This window comes from Hylaeus volcanicus, chromosome 5 (assembly GCF_026283585.1).
Source record: "Hylaeus volcanicus isolate JK05 chromosome 5, UHH_iyHylVolc1.0_haploid, whole genome shotgun sequence".
NCBI classification, from domain to species: Eukaryota; Metazoa; Arthropoda; class Insecta; order Hymenoptera; family Colletidae; genus Hylaeus; species Hylaeus volcanicus.
The window spans coordinates 26,792,244-26,818,582 of NC_071980.1; the positions used below are offsets into that span (position 1 = coordinate 26,792,244).

At 48.0% G+C, this 26,339-nt stretch overlaps 3 protein-coding genes across 3 annotated transcripts in view; 1 reads left to right on the forward strand and 2 right to left on the reverse strand.

Moving 5' to 3' along the window:
* Positions 1–9,531, reverse strand: part of LOC128877240 (uncharacterized) — a 259,027-nt gene extending 249,496 nt beyond the window's left edge. Inside the window, exon 1 of the mRNA XM_054124383.1 lies at positions 8,237–9,531. The gene's annotated coding sequence lies outside the window, so the exon portion shown is untranslated. The remainder of the gene's footprint in view (positions 1–8,236) is intronic.
* Positions 8,026–26,311, forward strand: LOC128877255 (EF-hand calcium-binding domain-containing protein 11-like). Its single transcript, XM_054124408.1, has 5 exons — positions 8,026–8,141; positions 24,680–25,111; positions 25,690–25,750; positions 25,814–25,909; positions 26,009–26,311. Exons 2-5 carry the CDS (start codon positions 24,936–24,938, stop codon positions 26,303–26,305), a joined length of 630 nt encoding a protein of 209 aa, XP_053980383.1. The 5' UTR covers positions 8,026–8,141; positions 24,680–24,935; the 3' UTR covers positions 26,306–26,311.
* On the reverse strand, positions 17,774–18,534 carry LOC128877528 (uncharacterized). Its single transcript, XM_054124906.1, has 2 exons — positions 18,196–18,534; positions 17,774–18,067 (listed from the first exon to the last, which is right to left on the reverse strand). Exons 1-2 carry the CDS (start codon positions 18,532–18,534, stop codon positions 17,774–17,776), a joined length of 633 nt encoding a protein of 210 aa, XP_053980881.1.
* Positions 26,312–26,339: the final 28 nt, after the last annotated feature.

Below are 26,339 nucleotides of genomic sequence, written 5' to 3' on the forward strand. Positions count from 1 at the left end.
CGGTAAATAGTTTATTCCCGCAGACGGCGCTGGTTACCAGCACCGCGAGCCGGTATCGTCTTGCCCGCGCGCATGCATTAGGGAGAGCCGCAAATTGGCATCGTTTCTGGTCTATTATTAACGGAAACATCGAACGACAGCGAGCAAATATACGATTCGGCTTTCAATGAGGGGTTGCATAAAAGCATCGTTACGGCAACAGGCGTTCATCGATTTACCGTGTAATTACTTCTCTCTTTATCGCTCTCTCTCTCTCTCTCTCTCTCTCTCTCTCTCTCTCTCTCTCTCTCGATCGATCGATCGAGAAACCGAACCCTCCATCTTCTTATCTAAACTTCGATCTCGTTCAATTCGATACACCCCATGGAAAGAACATTGTAACGAATGCCATCCCTTGGTTCGGTTAACAGGGATCCCCTTTGAGCAACCATTATATTTCGCGGATCGGATTATTTTTGTACGCGAAAAGTAGATAAACGTAACGAATATATATTTAGAGCACGTGCGACAAGTGTTTACGAGAGATTGCTTAGCGGATCGTGGAACTGTTTACGGAAGGAATTTCGAGGAAGATGCTGTCGATGAACTCACCAGCGAGTTTGAGTACATATCTGTACCTTAGAGGCAAGCTATGTCGAGTCACAATTTTAGAAATTGGATGATTCCAAAGTTGCACGGAATTCGCACGGTCGAGAAGCACGTCCCTGGGAGCGCGTGTCGGCATCAATCTTTCGGTTCCGCAAAACGATTCTCGGAGCGATTTTACAGCTCGTAGCGAGCGAAATGCGGGAACCGTTCCCCTAGGGAACCTAAGCGCCACGTGACCTCGCAACGCGTGCAAATGAAATTCGAGCGGGGAAGTGCTGGCCACCCTTCGACGTGCTTCGGAACACTGTCTATATCTCCGGGGGTAGAACCGATGGTCCTCGAGGTAAACGAGCTCCGGTGACCTTGACAGCGTCCATTGATTCGCCCGACACCGGCTGGGGAGGCCTGGTACCGGTACCAGGGACCAGGGACACGCAGCGAGCGAATCAACGTTTCATCTCTCGTTTCTGAGCGATCGAACTTGCACGCTGACAGACAGTATAAATTGAAAATTCACCGAAAACGCGAGGAATATTTCAGATTGGCGGAGAGTATTGATTTTCAAGCCCGATGTCACCGGTGTAACGGGCGAAACACGCGTGTAAAGTCGTGGCTCACAGGCGAGGCACCGTCGATATTTACGGGACGCGGCTACATTGATTTTGGATTGCGCAGGTGAGCACGTAACTGCGTAAATAATGAGACTCGCCCACGCAGAACGATGTTTTATTCATCGCTGACCGGCCCGAGCTATGGGGCAGGATGCAAAATTTTTAATTCCCCATAAAATCCCGCGATCGTCCGGAAGCAATAGCGCTCCACGGGCTTAACCGGACGCTCGATACTCGACCCGTATCGCCGTGGCGAGAGTTTATTATCTGCTAACAAGACAGTAAGACGGAGCTTCTTAACCTACAATCACGATTCTCATGACGCGCGCCAATCGGGACTTAATCGCAATTGCAATATCTTCGTCGAAGCGATAGTTCGATGTTCATTGTCGCGATTCTTCTCGTGCTTCTCGTTCGCCTCCTCAACCTCGAAACGTGTAATATCGAAACAGCTTTACGGATCCTCGAAAAAAAGATAAATCCGCGCAGGAGGAAATTGCCCGATCGACAGCACTTGACAACGTTTGATATCGTGCCGAGGCCATCGGTACTCGCGTTGTTTTTCTCCTCCCCACGATCCGGCACGATTGCGATTACTTTTCAAATATCGCTCTGCGATCCGCTGTTAAATTCGTCTGCGCTAACGAATAGCAGCGACAAATAACAAATCGCAATTTCTGTAGAAACGGAGAAACCGTGTTACGCAGCAACGTAGGACCTACTGTTTCGGTCCTCTGGTGTTTCAGCCATCGGCATCGGTTCTTTTTGGTCATGCGCACGTGACGAGGATTTCAGTAGCGTGACAAAAGCGACAGCTTCGTAAAACCGGCGCCTGTTCGTTCACGTAACAAAATCGCGTGCTCGATGGAGCCAACTCGCCCCTCTGCCGTGTTCCGTTCGTACACGCGCTCCAAACATTTCCAGCCACGTGACCAATTTCACGAACGAATAGAGAGACTCGTGCCTTCCCTGTGTCCCTAGGAGGTCCTACAAAGGTGAAGCGTGTTTTGTCAGGCGGTCGGTATTCGGTGCAATTAGCGAACCGGAGGAACAACGAGGCGCACCCGGAGCGCGGAGAAGAGATTGCGCTAGCAAATTTCAAGCGGAAAGATCGCGGGAGTCTCCAGGGCACACGCCTGGCGCGCGAAAGAGCCGTTCGATCGATCGACTCCACCCTTCGGGGGAGAAAAATTCGAATTATGTTATTCTTCGAGCAAATTAAACGAGATCAAAGGAATCGAAACGGCCCGGTAATTTGGCAGCAATTTAAACAACCCTTGGCCTCGAGACCTTTGGTCAGCTTATCTCTGTTATTCGACTTATATTCAGTTAACCCCTCGTTTAATAAGGACCGTACTACACAGAAGAATATCGCGCTATTGGAGGATGCAACGCGTTCAGGCAGTTCGAGAGAGGAGGTTATCGAGGGAGCGAAAATCGACCACGTCCTCGGTAGGGGTAAAATCGCGTCTACAACTCGACAAACGATACACCGAATGGTAATGATTCCCTCACGGCTCGTAACGGTTTGCTCGGGCCTGACTGCATTTCCTGCTTGTTTCACGAAACGATCCAGACGCATAACTTCCGTTCTCTCTTCCGACCGCAAGGTCAGAGGTGAACGTCGTGCATAACGTCGACGTCGCTCGACTCGGACTAACTTTCGACATTATTCGCGTTTCTGGCCACGGCTCTGTATGGCCGACCATTATTATTCCCCTTCCTCGGGGCTACCCAACAATCCGCCGTTCCCGGTTTTTGCTCTATCCTCGAACAAATCGCCCCGGGAACGACGAGATTCGATACCACGGGCAGCCGATGCTAATCGCAAACTCGAGCGACATTGCCGCATAATTTCCACGGGTCGAGGAGTTCTCGGAGACCTCGACAACTTCTTTTTTGTTTCACCGGTGGAATTAAGGGGAAGACAAATGTGCGTTCGATTTTACGCTAGTCCGACCCGTAAAGTTTCTCAGGATAGAAGATAAATCGGTAGAATCGAGCTTCGTACGGCTAGCGTTTCCCGGCGTCGATACAAGGCGGAAGGCACGAATGGCAACCCTTTCAGGAAAAAGAATCGCCAACGGAGCCTTATTGGCGGGCGGCGAGCGGAAAGTGGCTCTTAAGGAGCCTACGGAACAGAGAAGTCGTACACTTCCATTGATCGTAAGCCGTAAGTGGAGCCTCGGGCAAGAACGATCGTCGCTATGTATTGGTTTTCCCGCGAACAACCTGGCTCGATCCGTCGACATCGCGATTTTACAAGCTCGACAGAAATTACATATCCGGAGTGACGCGTGATTCGTCACCGTAGAGTTAGACCGCTACCGGTAAGGATTTAGGTCCCAATGACGAGAAAGAGGAAACGGAGAACGCGCGCGTGGAAAAGGGAGACGGTGAACCGGTCATCAAAGAGAGGCCAAGACGCGTTCCACCTCGAAGGAGCGATGAACGGCTCGTTGGCGAACACTCGGTCCATCGTCGAGAGGTCCATAATGCACGGTAACACTCTCTTCAGAAAGGCCGAGCGCCTTATTCACGTGGAGCCTCCATGAAAGCTCGTAATATCCAGTCGCGACAAGAGCGCTTGCGCTTGCGCGCGCGATCACGAGAAGTCCAGACTCGCTCTCTCGCTTCTCTTCCGCGGCCATAATTACGAGACGTTAATTACGCAATGAATGCACCCGCGGCATAGGAGAGCCGCGTCACTCGAGAGCGGCGAGCTTTCAAGGGTAACGCACCAGCCACTCAGGTACACCAGATGGTGTCGATTCGTTCGAGTTCGCACTTTTATCCTCGCGCAAGTGTTATTCCGCCTCGCGTTCGAGTGCAACAAGAAGAACTGCATCTGCCTAATCGCCCGTGACGGGAGCAAACTCGTCAATTTCGAGCTACGGTATCAACGGCCCGTGGTTCGCTTCTTTCCCGTATCCGTCGATACTTGATTCCGGAGAAAGGACAACAAACTCCCATAAAACGACGCTAACAACGGGCATTGAGATATCGCGACGCCACTTGATGCTCAACGCGGCGAGATAGCGACACGGCTGTAACAATGATTTACGCGCACCTATCCGCTAGACTTCCACGGCTTCTTAATTAGCAACGAGCCTATCCTCGGGTACTTTTTTTCCCCCCGAAACCGCGAATCGATGATTCGCAAAGTAGCTAGAGGTCGACGGCCTGGCAGCTCGCACAGATTCGAAGGAAGAAATTCCTCTCGAACGACGCTCGATCGAGCACCACCCAATATTCCGCGGTGCCTGTGCCTTCGCCTTCGGCTAACTCTAGAATTTACGGTATTTCTCTTTCGCCTGTTTTCTCATTCCCCACGACTATTTCGCTCTAGTTACCGCTTTCCATCAACCGGATGCGCTTGCCTATACCGTTCGCAAAACTCTCTTCCGCAACGCGGTAACATCGAGCCGAGTATTTAATCGAACGAAGGGAGCACGGCTGACGTACATACACGGAGAGAGGCAGAGAAACCGTGGCTAGAAATCGAAATTAATCTCGACAGCCGAACGAGCAACGGCGTGTAGTTCGAGGCGAAGTTATCGATAGCAACGGATGAATTTAATGACGCGAGAGAAGCGTACGTGACTCGATAATTACAGCCGGTGCTGAATAATCGTGGGATTCGAGCGAGCCAAGGATTTGGAATCGAATTAACGGTCACCGAGGAGTTTCGCCGGCGCGGCGTCAACGTGACGTGCCAAATCGCGCGTTTCTGCGGTCCATCTCGCTTTTCAAAATTTCCTCTGCTACTTTATCGAAATTTAGGTAGCGAGTAACGGAAAACTGTTTGTTCTGTAGAAACGGTATGATACGATATAATAAATAATAACACAAATGGTGGAGAACATCGCGGTTCAAGTTTTGCACCGAGGAGATTCGGAAGGAACGTCGACCTTGCAAATTTATTACCGATGCATGATTTATCGGGCAACTCGGCAATTAAATAGCAGTTTATATTAAGCCAGCCTGCGAAATCCATAAAGGGTTATTACCGCTGGAGATAAACCAACGGGAGGGAGCCCAGGGATACGTCTACAAACGCATAGGACGAACCATCGCTCGCAATTAAATTAAGCCAAATTACGCGCAGGAAAATGAATAATTATCGGGTCTGGAGATACGAGAGACATCGACCGTCTACCCTCCGTGCAATACCATATCGCACAATAACTTCCGCACGCGAAATTGAACGGGCCAACCTAAAATTATTCTACTCTCTGATTCCTGCCCTGCCTTTCTGTGGCCATTGTGACGGACATTGAATAGAGCCCGGAGAAAATTTAGATATGTTACGAGGGAATCCATATCCACGAACCTGTTATATTCGAAAAGTTACACAATGAACGTACACCGTATCGCGTCTTCGATATGGGTCCACTGTATCGGAATCACTGCGCCCTAGTCGAGTCTATTCCCACGTCTGTCGCTCACAATTTTAGCCGTCGAGTCCGTCCACATCTAAATAGATAAATGAAAAGAGTATAGCCAAGACTTTATCGAAATCTTTTCTCCGGATCGTGCGCAGTTAAGTATTACCGGGGGTGCCGAGGTGAATACGAAACTCGGGACAAAAGTCTGTTCGGAAGGAAACCTCCATTTATACCAGATGCCATTCGAAAGAGACAAACTGCTAGGAGCAAGAGCATGAAAACGCATACGCGCACCTACCCACGGCTCCAAGTTTTACGAGCGTCCGTGAACCCCAACGGGAAGCTTTGTGGATAGGTCACGAACATCGGCGGAGCGGCGCACGGATCGTGAACCCGAGACAGGTCGACAGCTGTAGCGACGATCGTAACACCATATCGAATCTCGGAGGGGTAAAAGTGACACGGCTAGCGAGAAGTTGCTCTCGTCGTCGGGCACTGCTTTCTACACGGGAAAATCAGCGTGCGTTTAGCTTGCTTGTAAACGACCAATCGGCTGGCCGAGACAGGGTCGAAATATCCTGTACCAAATGGCTCGAACCAACGCCATCGCTTAGCCGACCATCGATAAACCCCATGAGCCAAAGTCAATAGCTAATATTGCCCGTTTAGATCGAGCTGGACGAGCCCAGAGAATGCTTCTCGTTCAAAATGAAACTCCCTGCCACCCTCCTCGTCGTCTAATTCTCCGTCCCTCTCTAGCGATCTTCCCTCTACTCGTCTACCTGCTCCGCCGAATGTTATTCGATCGTTGGTCTCTCTTTCGCTATTAGAACGCGTCACCGAGCTCCCTCTCGGCCACGGTAATTATTTATAAACACCCGTGCCATTGACGCGACCGAACTAATATTGTTTTACACGTAATGGAGTTGGAGCGCGGGCAGGACGAAAGAACACCCCCGTCTCTCTGCGTTTGGTTCAACGATCGCGCATTCGCCCTTCGAACTTACAATTAACTATTTATGCGACCAACAGTTCAATTATAGTCGTATTAAAGTTCCTTAATTTGACGAAACAGTAAACTATTTCAAAGCGAAATCACATCGTGTTATTTCCCTCGGTAACTCCGTTGGGAACTCGGTTTGCAGAAAAGGACGTAAAAATTCTAATTCCAGGACGCGTCTGGCCGGTCCTCTTTGAAAATATGCACTTTGTCTGGATGCGAAGGCGCGAAGAGGGAATTCTGTTTTTCTTGCCCTCTCATCTCTCATGCACTTATCTCTCGACGGGCTGGAGGAAGCGACTACAAGACGAGTCGTCTCCGTTTCGTCTCGAGCCTCCTCCCATCAGTGAAATTCACACGTGCGTACATACACACAGGCGCGTTCTTAGATAAATTGTTACCCGAATTGGCACCTCAATTATACCGTTTTTTGGTACTTGTACTTCTCATCGCACGAGCGAGAGAAGTACACAAACCAAGAAATTAAACGCCGTTCTATACAAATTTAAAACGCTACATTTTTCAAAACTTTCCAACCATCTTTTTATTCTTTCTAAATTTCCACCTAGACAGAATCTCGCGCACCCATAGACGGCTCTCTGCTCGTTACTTTCGAGAAAGAAGTCTCACGAAAACGAGCTGAGACAGCCAATGGGGACTAAGAGGTGGCACCTCGTTGAAATTAGAGTAAGATTTTTCCTTGGGGAGGAGAGAGTTCGCGTACACCATCGACAACTTGCTTAACGACCGGATTTCCCTCGCGGTGTTTTTGTTCGTTTGCAGTTCCCAGCCGTTCGCTTTATTGTCTCTGTCATCGAATAATTACATACTTGGATATTAACCGCCGCCCTACTGGTATTGTTCTCGATGTATCTCCCTGTAAAAATCGCGTTCGAGATATGGAACAACCGCGGAGAGACCGACGAGGGGACAGAGAGTGCGGCCGCACGGGAGCGCGACAATAGCGGAAATAGCTACTGGTTCGAAATCCCTTGCGCACTCCACATTAATTCTCGCTACTCAGCGGGTCCCTCCTGAGAAGGAAAAACGACGACCGATCGAAGGGCAGAGGGGACACAGAGGAACAGAGAAACAGATACGGTGAATGAGGAAAGACGAGTGTGGAAGATAACGTACGAGAACGAACCAACGGATGCACCACTCACGATACACTTACCGACTGGCTGCACTTTCAAAGACATCATCGAGTGTCTGCTCGATTCTTTCGTAGAACGAGCCGACGCCGACGCCGACGCAACAGTTGAAATACTTTCTGCGATACTTTTAATTGATTTACTTCCGCTTGGCGGTGTCTCGAGTTTCGATTCGGTCCATATTTAACCATCGTTTCGACTGTTGTTACCAAGTGGTCCTCGCGGGGTTGTGGTTTTAAAAGTGCATCGAAAAAACACGTCGTATAAAATTTGAAAAATAAAATAAAATATTGCACGAACCTCCCTTCGTCAAAAATGTATTCATTTTTGTCAATAGAAATCTAATGATATCTATATCGTTTCGCGTTATTCACTTCTTCGATGCGTTTTTCGGAGTTCGGTACGTGGATATATAATATTATCGTGAATAATATCGGTTTGATAAACAAATGAGTTAAAATCGGTCGATGATCGATAGATCGAAGAGTTACTCACCAGCCGCTGATAACGATGCAGCTATTCGTTGAGAAGAAACGTCGCTGATCGATGCATCGTCGTTGTCAGTAACGAAGCAACCGTCGTTCGACGTTCGATGCACCTATTCGCTTGCACTTCGCTGTCACACTGTAATCACTACCGTCAAATTCCTGTTGCGCCCTGTTTGTTCATCATTGCCGCGCGAAACCGACAGAGGATCGTCGAAATACCAAACGCTCGTTAATATTTCCCGCAGATTACTCCCTTCTATCGGGTTGGCCCTTTGCCGTGGCACGGAACGACGATATAACCGGTTCCACCGGCGTATTCTCGAATTCGCGATCGTCGATTCCACGAAATTCCTTCGGCCCCGACTTTCTACTCGGCGACAATTTTCGACACGGCCAACTATTCGAGGAGGACGTTCGCCGTGACACTCGCGGTATTATTCACTCGCCACGATTGCACGCGCCCGAAATAACGTAACTCGACTTTCGGTGCAACGTGCTACGTAAAACACGTGGGCAAAGCCGGCCACGGAACACGACGGCCTACGATATATTTCACCACCGAATATTCGCGGGCGATTTCTCTGAAGGTATCAATTCACCGATACGCCGAATCGTATACTGGAACGTCCTTCGTTGGAATGCGCGCACGATACTTCTTCGGCTTGTTTTACCCCTCACTTGCGGCAAAAACCAATCGCGATGACGATGTTTACAGAATTTCAGTAACTGTTCGAACATTACGACTTTACAAATTCGTCAATGACGAGACAATTAGTTAACTAACCTCGCAACGCGATTGCCGCGCTCCCAAGGGTCGGGAAGTTCGTCGATTATCGTTTGTCGATTATCGGCAATCACAGCTGATAATTTTACGTCGCTGCAGTTGCACTCGTGTTCGAGTCGTCGTTTACGTTGGCAGGCATCGACTTCGTTACTTATGATCGTCTAGGTTCTGCGACAATTTTAGACGAATTTCGGAGTCACCGGTGGAAAAAAGCTAGCAACTGCTTTCGTATAGTGTCCCACCTAAACACTAATCGTGGCTGGCACGATTGAACATCGATGATCGGATGAGAATATGTACGTTATTCGTGGTGTAGCCATTGAACGACTACTCTCGTAAATCATTCTTCGTGTCATCGTCGCTGTAGAGAGTTTCGGAGGAAACGATCAACGAATCGGAACTAATTACACACGTAACCGTAGCGGCGGTGTATTGGTCGTGATGACGGTCGCGAAGCACGTTGCACAGTGCCGCGATAATCGAGATTTCGCGGGCTCCTCCTGCGGCGTTGGAAGAGCGCGAATGCACACGAGATGCGCGCGTCCCGGCGTCTGCGCGTGCACTGCCCGCGCGGTTCCCGTTTCGTTGCCCCCCACTCAGACCTCTTCGTCTTCTTCTGTAGACGCAAACGTGCACAGGACCCCATGTCCCTTTCTCGATCCTTGTTTCTCTCAGGCTTGCTTCCTCCCTTCCGACCGAGGCCGAGGGTTCGTCCTTGTATTGGTTCTCTCTGGCTCCAAATTGCCCAGTGCTCGCCGAGTCGAGTTGATTTTTCGAATTCATCCGCGCGACTCGTTCACCTTAATCAGAATTTTGAAATCGTTACGCCGCCACGACAGTACACGTACCTGGATATCGTCCTTGGGGACGATCACGTCTGTAAATACGGAACGAGAGAGGTTTCGTTCTTTTGCCTCGCTCATTATTAGCTTGATTACAACGGCGACCCGGTGGAATCGCGCGACAGTTGGGTGTTTTCTCCACGACTCGCGTTCATCGAGGCATCTCGATTGTAATTTTTCCGCTTATTAAAAGCCCCGCGCAGCCCTTCTTGCGTAGATCGTGTGCACGAGTGCATAAATGTGTATTGAATTTAAAACGGAGTACATTTGAATTCCGTTGCCGATGAAACGTTCCGTTAAAGAACACGTGATAAACGAAATGCCATAGACGATCGGAATGTTCGCGAGTATTATTATAAAATCAGTGGAATCAAATCTGTCCGAATGTCGCGTTTCATCGGTATACTTCCGCGTTAATATTAATTACCTTATTTCGATACCCTGACAGACTACCCTCGGAGTCCCTCTCTTAATGCCGTCGGCTCTTCGTCTCTTGTGTAACCCAACCCAGACAACTCGACACGCGTTCTTACACGTACATTCCTGCATAAAAGCGAATGCGTGTGCGATACGAGGCTCGAGCGTCGCCAAGCGTGTAACGCAACTCCAAACGTGCATCTTCTCGTTGCAACCCCTTCCACGAATCCGATGTTAATTTCTATATTAGTTACGACTTTACTTTAATTTATGCTTTAATTTGAGGATTGCGATATTATATTAATTGAAACACATCATATTCGATTTTCGTCTTCGTTTGAGGAGTGTCTGGTATATATTTTCTTATGATCCAGGGATGAAAACCTTGGGTACGACACATCTCCATCTTCGTAAGAGCGGTGCGAACGAGACTTTAAGGAGTCAACGATTCGCGATATGCGTATATATTATACGATACACGATCGAGGAGTACGAGAGTAGCTCGGATGTACAACCAAAGTATGTATACATATATCGAGTATCGAACGTGCCTTCGGGGGATACTACATGGGCGAGCAAGAGAAAGAGGGAACCGGCGAAGTAGAAAGAACAGATAGACGAAGGAGAACCGAGAAGAAAACGATTGAGATTGAATTATGGCTCGCGGCTTAAACGCCGGATTCAAATCGATCCCATATATCACATTACCTGGCACCTTTATTCTGCTTTCTATGGCCACGTCTCACCCCTCCCTGCTCCTCCTGGCTATTGTTTTACCCTCTGTCTTTTTCTCCCACTGACAACGAGTGCGTGCAACATTGTACGTCGGGTACACGATCAGCTGGTACCGCGATCTCATTTTCTGCCCACGCAATCGATTTTCGGACGATCCACACCCTCGACTCATCGATGTTAAACGAGCGCGCTCGTTCGATATTCGAAACGATCTGCGAACGAAAGAAATGTTTCTCGATTCACGATCATGCATACGTAAATATGCCTGGCTTTCATATTTATTTTCGAAACTATTAAACTCTCGCGAACCCTGTGACCATCTACGAATGAGAGAAACGCTTTTAGCGTAGCCAGCTTAATGCAAAAACTTCGGTGCATCGATACGCGACCGAGAAGTTACGCCGTCGACGAAGTAAGAAAGTAATTGAAAATTTTCTGTACGGCTAACGAACAGACGACGCCACTTTATGTTACCGTCGTACTTTCCACCGTTCGCGCCAGAGGCCCAAAGGGTGTAAACAACGAGAACTCCGGTATTACATTGCCTCCCGCCACCTTTTACACGAGCTTACGATAATTTTCTCGTGTTTACGGCCGGCAGAGTATCGCGGCGTTTTTTCTTCACCGCAATGTAAAAAGCCATAGTCGGAGTGGTGTTGAGCTACATAGAACCGGCTAAAGGATACGGGATTGTTAAAAACAGGATGGGTATATTTCTTAAATTTATCGTCACTTAAACAAGAACGACCATTTCTCGCGAATTCACTCGTAAGACTCGAGCGAACCGCAACGATGATTCTTCGATCTTTCGTCGTACCTGTATCAAACGTTTCCTCCTTGACGCGTGGTTTGCGTGCACGACACATTCGCGCGTTCGTGCATCGAGTCACGGCACGTTTAAACAAGTTTCGTTACGGGGAATTGTCCAGTCGTCATCCTCTACCTTTGCCGTTCCGTGGCGTGAACGAAACTCTGTGCCCACGAAGCTAAGGACGAAACTGTCTCTTACAGCTCGGATAGAAAATCTGAACGAATTTCTAAACTCGAATAGAAAACTAAATATTCCCTAGTCACGCGTTCGCGATAGAGGCTGTTTCTGAAGAGCGTGCACGGGAAGGAGTCTGAAAGACGAACGGTTCAATCCTCGCGAGTAAGTCGAGCTTCTTTCTCGCAAAAATTATGTGCCACTTGGTTCTCCCGGCATTCCGCATAATAAACGCGGCAAACCCGCTCCGCTGTATCACGATTTCTTGGTATTTTTACGCGCGCGACGTCGCGGCGCGGCGCGTCGAGGAGACTGCGGGTTGAAACGAATGCCAGTGCCGTGCACCTTTCAGCCTGTCATTAATGACGATAATTTCCATTCTCCCGTTCAAAACTCGGCCTAATTGACGCAGATATCGACACGAATCCGCGTATGATAATTTCCAATTTCAAGAAGAAAATGACTTTCTATTGGAAAAAAAAAAATTGGACTTTGGAATTAGAGAACTGTCGGTCTTTGTATTTTTCCTTCTTTAAACTGCCGATTCTATTGCGAACGTCGGCACACTTTACTCCTAGCGAACAACAATTATTCGAGGTATATACAATGAAGAAAATCTGTCGGCAAAATTTTTTGTCCCGAGCGGAATAATGGCGCGAAAGAAGAAGATGTGGCGAGAATATACGACTGGCTGGGCATCGCGACGCATTATTGAAGGTGCAAACGATACGTCGGAGGCGTCCGCCGACGCAATTCCCTGGAAAAGAAGAAAGCGTTCCGCGTTGTTTTTCGCGACGACGCGACGTCTGAAAGAGAGCGTCGTCCACGAAACGCGAACTCCTTCGTCGCGAACAAGGGCGGTATTGTGAAACTAGCAAAGTCGTCGTCGTCGGCATACATGCATTCGCATTCGTTGGAAAAAACCGCGTTGCCTTTTAACGCCAACATTCAGCTCCGTCCGAGCGACCTGCGGTTTACTCAAAACTTTCTAAAGTGAAATGGCAGCTGTAAAGCGAAAGAAAAAAAAAAAAATAAAACTCATCTCCTTGGAGACCGGATGTTCTCTCGCGCAATGTCCCGCGTCTAGATTTGTTCGATGCCGTAACGAGATAGAACCATCCCTCCTAATCTCGTCCCGATGAAGCCAGCAATGTCGCCCCGTAAAATCGAATAGAGTTCGTTTCCAGAATTTCCATAACGCTCCACGGGGTTATGTGTTCACGGGGTCGTGTAAGCTCGATCAACCTAGTATAGGTAGGCATAAGTCGGAGTATTACGTAAGAGCAGCACAAAGCTGCCAGATGAGGGTGGAAAGGGGTAAGGGTGGCACAGGTCGCCTTTGTTTGGTTGGAGTGCATGCGTTTCACTGGTAGGAGCGGTAGCGGTAGTAGCAGGAGTGAGAGTCAGGGTGGCTGGATCTATACGTGTGCCTGCCTCACCGAGCCATATCGTCCATGCACCCCGTGACGCACCCCAGGCGAAAAGCAGGGGGTTCAAGTGTACGTATATATACGTATACGGGCGCGTTTAATAAGAATACGCGCCAGAGCAGACAGTCGGTGCGACGGTGCAGCGCTAACATTTTATTTATCAGTGCTGATGGCTTTTCCGTTCTTGCAAGGGTCGTCGTTTTTCTTTCGTTTTTCTCCTTTCTCGCGAAACCTGAAAGAAAGATCCCCTCGCGCCTCGCACAATCGAGAACGCAGTATGACGTTTCTTGCGCCTCCTGCCATACGTATCTCGCGTACGAGCGACTGCGATTCAGCTACGTTCGCGTGTCTAAAACATCTTAATTGGTGATTCTTAACCATTGTACCGCGGCATGCCATTGTACATCGTTCGCGACGACGGTTGTACCGAGTCGTTAATGTTTCGCAACAACTCGACGAATTTTCATTACCTTTCTACGTGTTTGACGTTGTTTGCGGAACGTGATCTGCAATTTCGAGAATCTAATGTCAAGCGAAACTGTAAGGTACGGTCGCAAGTTTTTCAGAAAAGTAGCAACGGTTAGCGTTGACGTTTCGCTTACGAAAGGAAGTTCAGTGTGCCGCGCGACGCTATCGCGATCTTCCAGCAATCATGTCAGGACGACACATAAGGCAACAGTCATCCACTGATATTTTCTACTCTCGTGATATGCCCACCACTGTGCTCGGAGAACGGTGAAAAATATTGTCAAGGCGGCGTTGAAATATTACACCGTGTCAGACCGCAAGAATTGCTGCGCCGTCGACGATAATCTACCGCTGGCCGCGTGCGCGGACGACAATTCGTATTACTCGCGCGAGGGAAATACGAGCAGGATGACAATAAAGTCCAGAACAGGTGGAATGCTTCTCCATGTTAAAGGAAATGATTATCGTTGAAATTTAAGTCCAAGCGTCGAGGGGCCCGCCATCACCGGTCGAGGATCGGATCGACCGCGGTGGTCAACGTTGCTAATAAGAAAAAATAGAGTTCATTTCGACGATGAACGAACGATAGGACTAACCAAGCGACCGATATTTTCATTTAGTCACGACAAAAAGGTTTTGAAACTTTCTCGTCGACAGGGATCAATGTTCCCACTGATTCGTTCATCGGGCAGCGCACAATTCGATCCCCGTGCCTGCTACGCGAATCGCGTGAAAGTCGCCGAGACGAAGAGAAAAGTTGCGGCGTACGAAAGTTTTGAGAGAAGGAAAGTAGTGGAAAACGAACAGACGCTTAATTAACTCGCTCGCGGTGTTTAGCGAATAGCGAAACGTTATCGCGATCGGCCCCTGATACCTGAATATGCAGCTGTGACGGCTGGCGCACGGCCAACAGGCGTGTCTTCAGACGTTACACCCTCGTAAATGCGAATTTGTCATTTCCTCTCAACTGTTCCGTGCACGAGCCATGCACCTTCCGAACGACTTTGTTCGAATAAATCGACCGATAGATGAATCGGCTATAGGCTCCGATACATCTAGCTCCGCTACTGTTCGAAACAATAAATTACCAACGACCATCCGAATGATATCGCTAATTGAAGTTTACCTCGAGGTCCCTTATCAGCGAACGTAACGCGTTTGCAAGCTCCGATGAATGGCAACGAGAGAAATTGAATGGTACTGTGCCAGAAAGCGGTCTAATTCAGATCAAATGCTATGAATTCCAGTCGCGCATCAAAGCAACCACATCGAACCTCGGTGTGTCTACTACCGCGTGGCCCCGTTAAATGCGCTTTACGCTATCGCGTGAAAACGTCAAAAGGATCGATCGATGCGGAATCGGTACCTCGTTAACGATGAAAATATTTTCAGTAAGGCTGAAAGCCGGAGGGAAGTGGTTGAAACGCGAGCTCATCGGAATACGTTATCCCGAGAATAATACCGTCTAAAGGAAATCACATGGCGGGATGAACCGGGTTTGTAATAATTCCTGGTTTCTCTTTCGCGATAAAGTTTTATAATACAATCGCCAACCGTTTGCTTCAAAGCGGAATTCTACCGCTGGGGGGTGTACGCGGGTGGAAGAGTCCGATCATCGATGCTACGAGGGAGGAGAGCTGACAAAGCGAGACGAAGTCTGTTAATAGTTGATTATTAAAATGATACGAACAGACGAACGAGTAGACCCATCGCGTTTCGAATAAAAAGTTCATCCGACCCGATAAATACTCGGTAATAAACCGACTCGGCGTGCAACCGATGTGATAATTATCACATTTTTTTTTTCATTTTATTATTACTCTTATCGCTCGGTGTACTACATACGTATCTTCCGCAGAGTTTCGACTTCCAGCGTGTCACTTGAGACGCTTGTTTTCAAACGCGAGTTCGACTTTATTAAACTGCTCGACGATCGTAATCGCGGATTATTTTTTGCTCAACGTTCACGTACGCTGCGTTATCGTGCACATTATCTGTACGGAAAGTCCACGTACGAGGATCGTAATAATAAGCAAAGAAGAAGCGGAAACTGCACGAAGCATTGACTTAGCCGCTCTGTCCGCGGTTAAAAAGTAGCAGAAGTAAGTAACGACCCCTTGAACTCCGTAGGACGCGTCTGTCCGTTGGTCGTGCACGGCAGATCTTCAGAGCGCTTTATCTCAAAGACGACATCGCTCACTAGTCACGGGAAATGACGCTCGCAATCTTTTTCTTGAATGCCGGTTGCGAGTCCGCTCGACATTCACAGGATATTAAATGAAAACATTGGACCGTCTTCCAGTCGACGGAACCACCTAATATTTGCCAAGAACGATATCGCAAAGGAACCATCAGCAGACACGCTTCTTTCTTTCTAGCTTGCTTACTTGTTTGGCGTGCTTGCTCGCTGACCAGAGCGTACCCCTGCTTCCAACGATAGATAGCCTAACTTATATACCCCCTTTGGTAAACGTGAAAACCCCGAGACGAGAGAAGCAGAAGATCGTGGAGAGGAGGCACGCGAAATCGCATAAGGCCGAGATACGCCTTAAAATAATCTTGCCATTTCGCTGGCGCACGCTGCATAATGCCACGGGAGAACCGGCACACTCGGCTCGCCGAATAAACCGAGAGATGAGTAGATTTTATCGCTATCAATTTACAATACGGCCTTCCACGACCGCAACCACGACAGGTTTTACGGTCTCCGTTCTGGTCAACTAACACAAAACGGATCTTATCGACCGCACCCCCGATTGTTTGCTCAAATAGAGAGTCAATTTTATGGTTTATACACTACCGCGAAAATCGTGTCTCGTCTCTAGAGAAGGGAGCAAACGAATGTTTTTTTCGTATTCAACGGATTAACGATTCGTCGATATTGTTTTTGTTTCCACCTCGCTATTGAAAGCGTTGATCGGAAATTTTACGGGATACGGATTGACGCGATCTTTTCATCCCATTTTTACGCAACAACGTATTTTTGTTAAAATTTTGTAGCGCTAACAAGCTTCCGTTTGTTTATACTTTTTCGAGCATGACCATTGGAAACAGGCTCGGAATCGAACGCGTACGATGATCCCGGCCGCGGCAGTCCATCAACGCATTTACGGATTGAATATCGAAGCTCATCATCGACAATCACCGCTGACAAATACGAGCGCGCTGCATCGCTGGAGATAAACAACGGACGATTACTCCGATTCGCGAGCCCTGATATAACGTTTCATTGTTGTTTTGGTAGCATCATTACCCCGATATAATTGTACGGTAAAGTGTCCCGTTACCATTGATGCGACCTTCATATTTACCGTATCGTTCCAACGTTCGAGTACCGAGGCTAAACGAAAAGTCGATTCGTCGAAGCTTCCCCAATTGATTTTCACTGGCAACGAAACGTTCCTTTCACTTTTGTTGCGTCTAAACACAAGCGATCTCGAGACCGGCAAATAGAGATCTTTATTATTGTTTCTTTAATTATTTTTAGTTAGCATTTCCGGTAAGTCGAGTGGCTCAGGTTCCGTGCGAAGGAGGATTATCAGTGTCGACGATGCCATTTTGACGCAACGGGTAACGCGTGCGCGATATTCTACGCTAGTAGTGTACGCTGCCGCGTGTGTCGGCGTTAGGTACGGTGTTACGTGTAATTAAATCGACGACGAGAGTTCACCCGTTGCTCTTACCCCGGTTTATTAATTAACGCGTTACGTAGGAAATTATTACCGCGCGATAAAACCGTCTGGAACCGACAACAGTATCGCGATAATTTTATTTGTGGGTTATTTTCTTTCATCGTGCCCGGGAAAATAATTAGTCACAATCGATATTGAGTATCCAGCGTTCCGTCTAGCTTTATCGGGGAAATGAAATTTGTTCGAGTACGTTAACGAGCGCAAGACGCCTGGCAGCAGATATGCGAGTCCTCCTTCTTCGGCGCTTTATGCCCGCACGGCAGATGCTCCGATTTTGCTCCACAGTACGAGACCGAAGCCGACGTCGACGTAGAAGACGAATCGCTGCAGCAACTATCCAAAAGTTTCTCGATCGAGCCCGGAACGATAGGTTTAAATCTTCCGCCGAGGGCTCGCGCGCCACGAAGAATGGCCTTCTGAACCGCTTTTTCGGCGGACTTCCGCTCCTGTTTCATGCGCTCCATTTCTCTTCGCAGCTGGTACACCTGAGAACACATTTTGTCTTCGTTGAACGGTACACGATCATGCCGAGCCAGACCATCGATTATTCTATTTTAACGTATTTTCGATTGGTGGTTTCATCAGAACGTAATAGTTACATTTGAAAACCTACTTCGCATTCCAGGTGTTCTATTCGATTGTTTTCGCATTTCGGGCATCCCTTGACCGTTCTTTTGAATTCCTTTCCAGGACAGAATACTTTCTGCCCTTGCCTCGGAGTCTTGTCCTTTCCATTTCGCTGGCACACCGTTTGTCGAACGCATTTCGGTGCCGTTTTACGTTCCGTTGTTGGACACGACACTTCCTCCGTGTACTTCGGAGGCTTCTTACATTCCATCGCCGGACATGGTACCCCTTGCTTCTTCTTAGGCTTCGCCTGAGGACACGGCACGCTCTGAACGAATTTCTTTACTACCTGCTTCGTCGGACATGCATCCACATGCGTTGGCATAGCCCTCGTTGTTTCGATAACCGAAAATTTATTTCAACTAAATCCGATACATGGTTAGGAAGTTTGATGGCCGAATGCTTGTCACTTGAATTTGTCCCCTTTCGAGAGTTGCGTTCGATAAGATGGTCTCGAAACTGTCAACCTAACCCGAATGTCTGCGTGGAATTTTGTACGCTAGTCCACGGAGAACAAGAAACTTCCCCGTCACTTCCTCGCGTCCGTCCGCTTGAAACTCTTCATCGTCCTCGCGTGAAATTTCCTCTTACGAATCTCGTTGGTCTCGACGCTGTCCGTACGCGGGCTATTCGTAAAATTCTTCTCGGACTTTAGTGAAACGTGCTTATTCTCCACGGGTTGCAGCACGCGATTCAACGTAGGAAAATCGCTACCAAAACGTGTCGTACCACTGTAAGCAGCCAGTCGATTCTCGTATTCGGCACTGTCGCGTTTCAGTTTATTATTTTCGTTTTCCAATCGAGCGATCTCTTTTTCTAGCTGCGCCATACGCTTATCCTTTTCGTTGACTTTCTTCGCTTTTCGGATCGTTTTCTTGTTCCCCGTGGACATCTCTCGAAAGGGTAAGCCTCGGGATCCAAGATAAGTTGCCGTTAACCCACGGTCGCTTCTGGATTGATTACATTTTTCACGTCGAAAATGACCGTTGCCTCCTAGCAACGGTAAAACACCTGATTTGCGGCGATGTCGACTCGACAACTCGCAAAAATTTTGATAAAAAAATGAAGCGTTCCGTTCCGTTATTTATAAAAATGTGTAACCTATCGTTACACTAAAAATTCTTCTTAAATAATATTTCCATTCTTCTTGTCGTTACTTTGTCTTACACGACCCCTGCATTGTTTTGATGCTGTTTGCGGTATTTTTTGTTGGCTCTCGTATCTGTGGGGACCTGCTAGCCCCCTTATAGCTCGGGTACCTCGGGATCGCTAAACCCCTGCGTACACGCATGCTACAGCGCCTGAGGGCAACGCGAAACGTTACGCGATTCCTCGAATGGTTACGTCTAGATATGCACCATCGACGATGGTTGGTTCAAGGTGGTTGCACGGTGCCACGGCGACAACCATTACTTTTAACGCTAAATAAAGCGAACGCAAGACACGAAAGTTTGCACTCCGCGAAATGAATTCGTTGTACCATACATGAAATATATTAAACGATCGCGAGCTGTCTCTCTTCCGCGATATTACGAGCGCGCATTTTCCGACCTCGCCTCTCCTGTGTGTATTGCTTTTTATAAATGCAGACGCCCGCGCCGCGTACGGGTGGCTGGCAAGAGAGGAGGATGGCCCTCGTTCGGAGGGCCGAAACATCCCTCTTTTCTGGATCGTCGAACTAAATGAAACATCCTCCGCCGCCACGAGGTCGTCGCAATATTTTAACACGACCTCGTAATAATATCGTTTACAAGCGAGTTTCCCTGGGGGAGAGGAAACGGTACTTTCTCCGACTCTTTATTCCATTAAAAAGTGGGGAGTCCTTGGTTCCGAGCGGAAACTCCGGCAGCCAGACAGACGCAGACGGTCGCTCGCCCGCCTCGAACACTCCTCGCACCCCTTCGGTCGTTACCTCTTTTTCAATCTGGGTACAGTAACGGTCTGTTGCCGTTCCCGATATCGAGGAGGTTTTAATGCGAGTCTCGTTGCATTAACAGGAATTGAAATGACGTTGCGAGCACGAGCCGCCAACTAACCGCGACGCCTTTAAATATTTATAAGCCACTTATTATTCTATGGCGAATAGAGTAGACTCGATACACGTCATAATAGAATGGTCTTAATATAAATTTGTTTCGTATATTTTTTATTTTTCGATCCTTCTCGAAAGAAAGTTAGCAGACCTCCCCCGGAACTCCGCGATCTGCTCGCTGCGCTCCGACCTCGGTAAATCAATTTTCGGGGCAGTTCGTTTATCGAATTCTCGAACGAGAGTCCCGCGTTCAATTTCAACCCTTTGGAACAACACCAACGCGTCCGAGGGTTCGTCTTACCACGCTCGACCATGGACGCGTGTCCCGTACCCTCGTATGGATCCACGCGAAGACGTATACCGTCCCGCTGTGTACACAGATGGTGTTCGACCGAATTTATTTAACCCAATTAACGATCCCCGTTGGAGAATCTCGGAGCAACTGCTCAGCCAATTGAAAGTTACACGTGTTTTTGTCAGCTCTCGTTTAACAGCCAAGCTCGCCGGAAAGGGGAGAGAAGACGACGAGGTGAAACCGGATACTAGAGGCGAGCAGGAGAGATTAAAAGGAGGAGAAACGCGAGAGGGTATTCCGTAAACGAACAAGTGTGTTCGCTAGAGAAAGAAGCCCCTATCGACGCCGGGGACCACCGAACGCGTTGCTAGTACGAGGAATCGAGGAAACGGATATACTGTTTCAAGATCGTTGCGCGCAAGATCGATCGACTTTTGCCCAGCTTTTAATTAGTGGTCCCGCTAGGTAAAGGGATAACATTGAAGCGTGGTGATTGTAATCAATGCACGAAACGAAACCTGTCAAAGTATGGAACCGAGGATAATGGGGTGAAACCGAAACTCGTAAACGTTCTGGTAAACAACGTCATGTCGTTAAAATCGATTCACTTAACGAAGAAGAAATTTATGCTTCTCCCGGTGAGCTGTATAGTAGATCGAATTTTGATAACTTAGCGGACCATTACCTGATTACATTGCCCGTTACGAAATTCAATTGCATCCAGCGAATCCCAACCACGAACTTACGGTTTCTGTTCGTTTTTCAAAGATTCCTTTACGTTCGATCCGCGAGTGGCCACGTTACATTTCTTTTTATTACCCGAGTAATATACTCGTCGCTTCTTTATTGCTGACCGTATATGCGGCTATCCTATATAGAGAGAAATCCAATTACTATTGCGCCGCATTTGGTGTGGTACGGAACGGACTCCATCCACTCGGAGTTGCATCTATTTCGCATCAGGTGGAAGCCAATTGTGCAAGCCGGGTCGAGCCAATCGCGAGCCTCGCTCAATAGTGCCGCGCTAAATTATTATATTGTCGAACGAACAAAGCATACCTCCCCGGATATTCTATGGTAATGAATTAACGAAATCGAATCCGGCTTTCTCCTGACGTTTGCCGCGTCGATGCGCTCTTCTCGATTTAACGGCGCCGACATCGCAACGTTCGCTTCCTCCAGATTTTTCACTCGTCGCGCGTAATCCGTTCATCGCTAACGGCTTGCCGTGGTGATACTTAAAAAATGAAAAAAAAAAGAAAAAAAGACGAAATAACATTGCCAACGCGAGATAGCATCTCGACGGGAAGAGAGCGTTGTTGATATCAGCTCTCCATCCTCCTTCGTGCAACTCGTCAATTACGGAGCGCGTAATGAATGAGCGCCTTCATAATTCGCGAAAAAAAAAAAAAACTTATCTCCTCGCCCCTTTAACGCGTCAACGGTTGCCATCAACAGGCGCCCGTACGGTTCGGTTAGCTCGGTACGTAGTAATGATTCTACGGAACGGAAAGTAAATGCAGAAGACCCGCCACCTTCGCGTATCTGCTATTCCTCGTCGCGACAGACCGTATAATGCGCGCAGGTCGTGTCATCTGTGCGCGTATAGAAGGTCTCACCGAATCCTCGTCTCGACGATCCTCCGTGGAAATTCAGACGTTGCGTTTCCTTTTCCTTTTATTTTTCGAAAGTACAGTAGTACTTATGCGACAGGCGATAAGGGTTTTACGCGTGAAAAACAGACCGCGCGGATTCGCCATCCCTCCCAGACCCATTCAGAGATGCGAACGTTATTAAGAACGTACACTGAACGATGAGTACGACGATACCCGACTTCAACTCGAGAGGGTCGTCGAGTCTCAAAGCATCAAATATCGACTGTCTTATATTCTTTAACGTCACGTTCGTAGAAAGCGAAATTCAAATGGTTGGAATTGAAAATTTACATGGTTTGCTCGATTTTTATTATCGACGCCAGTTACCGATGACGAACTACGAATTAAAAAGAGACGATAAGGGAAGGAAGAGAAGACACTTGAGAGATCCGCGATGGTCTCCACCCCTCCTCTCTCCCTCTCTATCCCGAGGGAGGTACCCAATACGAACGAACCAGAGTACGAAATCCCTAGTACTATACGCGTGTAATATCGCAAACGCGTTTTTTACTATACACGTGACGATATGCGAGGAACACGTTCTCGCACGCACCTTTGCACCATACGAACCTTCCCACTGCACCGTGCACTAATCACGGTAAAAGCCGTAGCTCGCGCGCGTTATATCTGTTATCCACCTGTGTCTTGGCTTACCTAATGGAAATATGAGAAACGTTACGCTCGTCTGGTGACACGTCTATTCCGCTCTTTTCTTATTTCTAGTAATACCGCGGGGACATTGTTCCGCAAACGCAGCCGCCGTTATGCCAACGTAACTATATCCTCTAGCAATGGGACCGACGCGATTAGGTATCGACAAGCCGTTCTTGGTACTTACATTTGACGCATCACTCGCCATCGGTCAAAATTACGAAAGGGACGAAACTTGGTAACAAGGCCGAAGCAGTCCTCAACGACAGTCGGTATTCATCGGTTCCTCGATCAACCGTAAAGGGATCGATGTTTCACGGCAAGCCGAGTACGATGTTCGTCGACGAGGGTGTGCAGTGTTCGATGAAAAGTCGAGCGATCGTTATTACGCTCCCGTAATTAACCAAGTATGATGATACAACGTCAGAGTCAATTAAATCCGCCACGCTCTATCATTTCGGTTTTTTACTTTACGGGTGCGCGATCCCATGTGTTCAGGACACCAGTCAACGCCAACGTTGGTGTCCACCTGCGCGCAGTAGGGCAAATTGTGATTTATGCGACGAACGAGCTCTGTCCAGCTGACGAAAGAGAATTGCGAACGTAATGAATTATGGCGACTCTGCGGGCTAATGCAAATATATGACCCGTTGCCGTGTAATCAGCCTCTCGCACGACGTCTCGCGAACAATTCACCCATTTCACCGTGTCCAACGATCGCGTTTCTCTCCGTTCGAGAAATCGTTTCGCCTTTCCTTTAACGCGGTCTTCGCGACGTCTGCTGCTAATTGTAAGCGAAGTCGCTCTCGATGTTTAAAGACCGCGATTAACAATCTCGACCGAGGTTTCATCGGGGGCGTGCGATCGCTGGTTAACATTTTTTTCATAGTGTTCTCTGGCAATCATGCGCTGCCGCCTAGCTCCTTTATCCACCTCGGAACCCCTCGTTCAAACAACATTGGCATATTTTCTGCGTACTTTCAAGGGTGAGCGAAAGCCTAGACACCCTTCACCGGCACAGAGACCGCTGTTGCGTTCGGTGTAAAACAGAAGTACGCATAACTGTCGCGATCGCGTATCTCGAGTTTTACGATATCGTGTAGTTTGATAGCAACTCGAGGTAACGTTAAGTAAACTCGATAAGATTCAACGTTTAAGCGTGGCTCGTCCGAGCGACACATTCTATTTCGCGATCGTCGATTTTACGTTAACACGCGTGTACGTTACATTTTCACCGGAGATATTTTCAACTCTGATTCGTTTTGGCCGCGTTTGCTCATCAGAATCGCGTCCGAGTTCAATAATAAATGCGAGCTAGATTCGAAAGAGCGAGAGCGCAGTCTCCGCGATAGCAAGGGTCTCTAGAGTTGCACGCTCGTTGAACCAGCCCTTGATAGGTGCACTTTTGGGGTAGCCGGCAAGTCCCCCCATAGCAGTGACTGTGCTTCAAGCCTCGAGTGCCAACCGAGACGCGCAAGAGCGGAGGACTACGCGTACCGCCTATGTCACGAGACGAGCTACATCCAAGATGAAATTTCAAATATTCCACGGCGCGCGTTTAATCCGCCCTTTTGAAAGAAAATATTCCTACCCGAACCGCGCGACACTCGAGAAATTCCTCATCCCTGGAATGACACTCGAGAATATTTTCGAATAGTTTTACCGGGCGATCGTCGAAACCGGAAAAAATCCCACCGGCTTCGATCCATGCGAGCGTTTATTATTTCCTCGTGTATCGCTGAGTCGAACCGTTGACGTTAATCTCGATTTTGAATCCTTCTTTCTTTTTTTTGTGGGTTCTCGGCCGATGACCGTAAATCTTTACTTTTCGGTCGAGATTGCCAGTGATTTGCTCTGGAAGCACACATGTTCCAAAGGCGGCTTCTCAGCGCTTCTACAAACGCGACGAAGAAAGGAAAAAACAGAGCCACGCCGACGCTAGATCACCATCTGCTGCGTCGCGTCGCCGTGAGAATCGCGACCAGACGTGACGTTATGGAAATTATTTAATTCGCCGCGTTCGCGAGAGAAGGGAACCCAAGAGACGAGACGCGATTCCGAGGAGACTCGATTCTTGATATCGTTGAGAAAGTATGCGAATACGTACACGCGAAGACCTTCCGATCGTCGCGTCATCGATAAGAGAAGATCGCAAATCTGGTGTCGATCCATCGTCTAGTTTGCCTTGGACGCGTTACATGGACCTCCGGCATCGGAGCGCTCGATCCGATCAACGAAATTCCGATACGAAACCGTTCGTACGACTATGGTAAGGTTAATTTCGTTAAATCGTCATCGTTGAGAAGAAAAACGCGACAGACGATCACGCGAAACGAACGTCGTTAACGATACGAAACGCTCCTCGCCATCTCGCGTCGAGCGAATCCGTGTGAAAAATAATATCGCTTCTCCTTTGATGCGTATAGGGAAAAAGAAAAGGACTGAATGGAGCTTAAATGACGGGTAATTAAAAAACGAGACGCAAAATCGGCCGGGGTTACGGCTCATTAGTTTTCAGCAGCTCGGAACGATGACAGAGGTTGCGAAAATGCGACGGTTGAATGCCGGATACAGCAGACGTTATGTCATTCCCTACACACAGCCACGAAAAAGACACGCGTATACATGCGTGTTTCGCGGCGACGTTAATTGGCTCTGCGATGAATATTACAAAACACCGGCCCGCCTGAAAGGTGGATCCCGCTTTAATTGCGATATAATACGCGTCGGTCGAGATCCTCGCGTGAAAGAGCGATGCACCGTATGCCTCGCGTTGCGCGACGAGTCTACGCGTTGCTTTCATCGAATCACTTAATATGGAAGTCGCTCAAGGAAGTTTCCTTGCAGCACGATGCGTCCTCGGGAGAATGAGATGACGCCGAGCGTCTACAAGAACCGCGCCAAAGAGGTAAACCGACACGGGGACGAATGAAGTTGCAAAACATAAGAATTTTCTTTTTGCAAACCGCAGGCTTTCGACCGCGTCGACACGGAGTCAGCAGGATCGTTGACTAAACAGCAGTGTAAAATAGCGACGACGGCTGTTTTCGGTTATTGCCCGGACAAGGTAACGTTTGCGAAGGTCAAGGCCTCGATATTTAAAGACAAATACTATTCGAATTTTTAATGACTTAATTCTGTTTCTGGTGGCGTGTATTTTTTTTAGGCAGAAATGAAACAAATGTTTCAAACCACCGATAGAATCTCTCGGAAGGAATTCGAACGTTGGATATTTCGAAAGTGTCCTGCCAATGATTCGCACGTTAATAAAGAGACCTTGTTCGCTCTATTGGATGAAACTTGTAAAGGATATTTAACATTGGAAGACTTTTGTTCTGCCAGCAAATTCGTTGATTTGAATGTGTCGACGTCAGTTTGGAAAATGGTATTCAAGGAAATGGATCGTTACAAAAGAGGACACATCGATTTTGATGAATTTTCACATGTATTGTCGACAGAATAACAATGTACAGCGAGGAACTTAGGTATAAAATAAA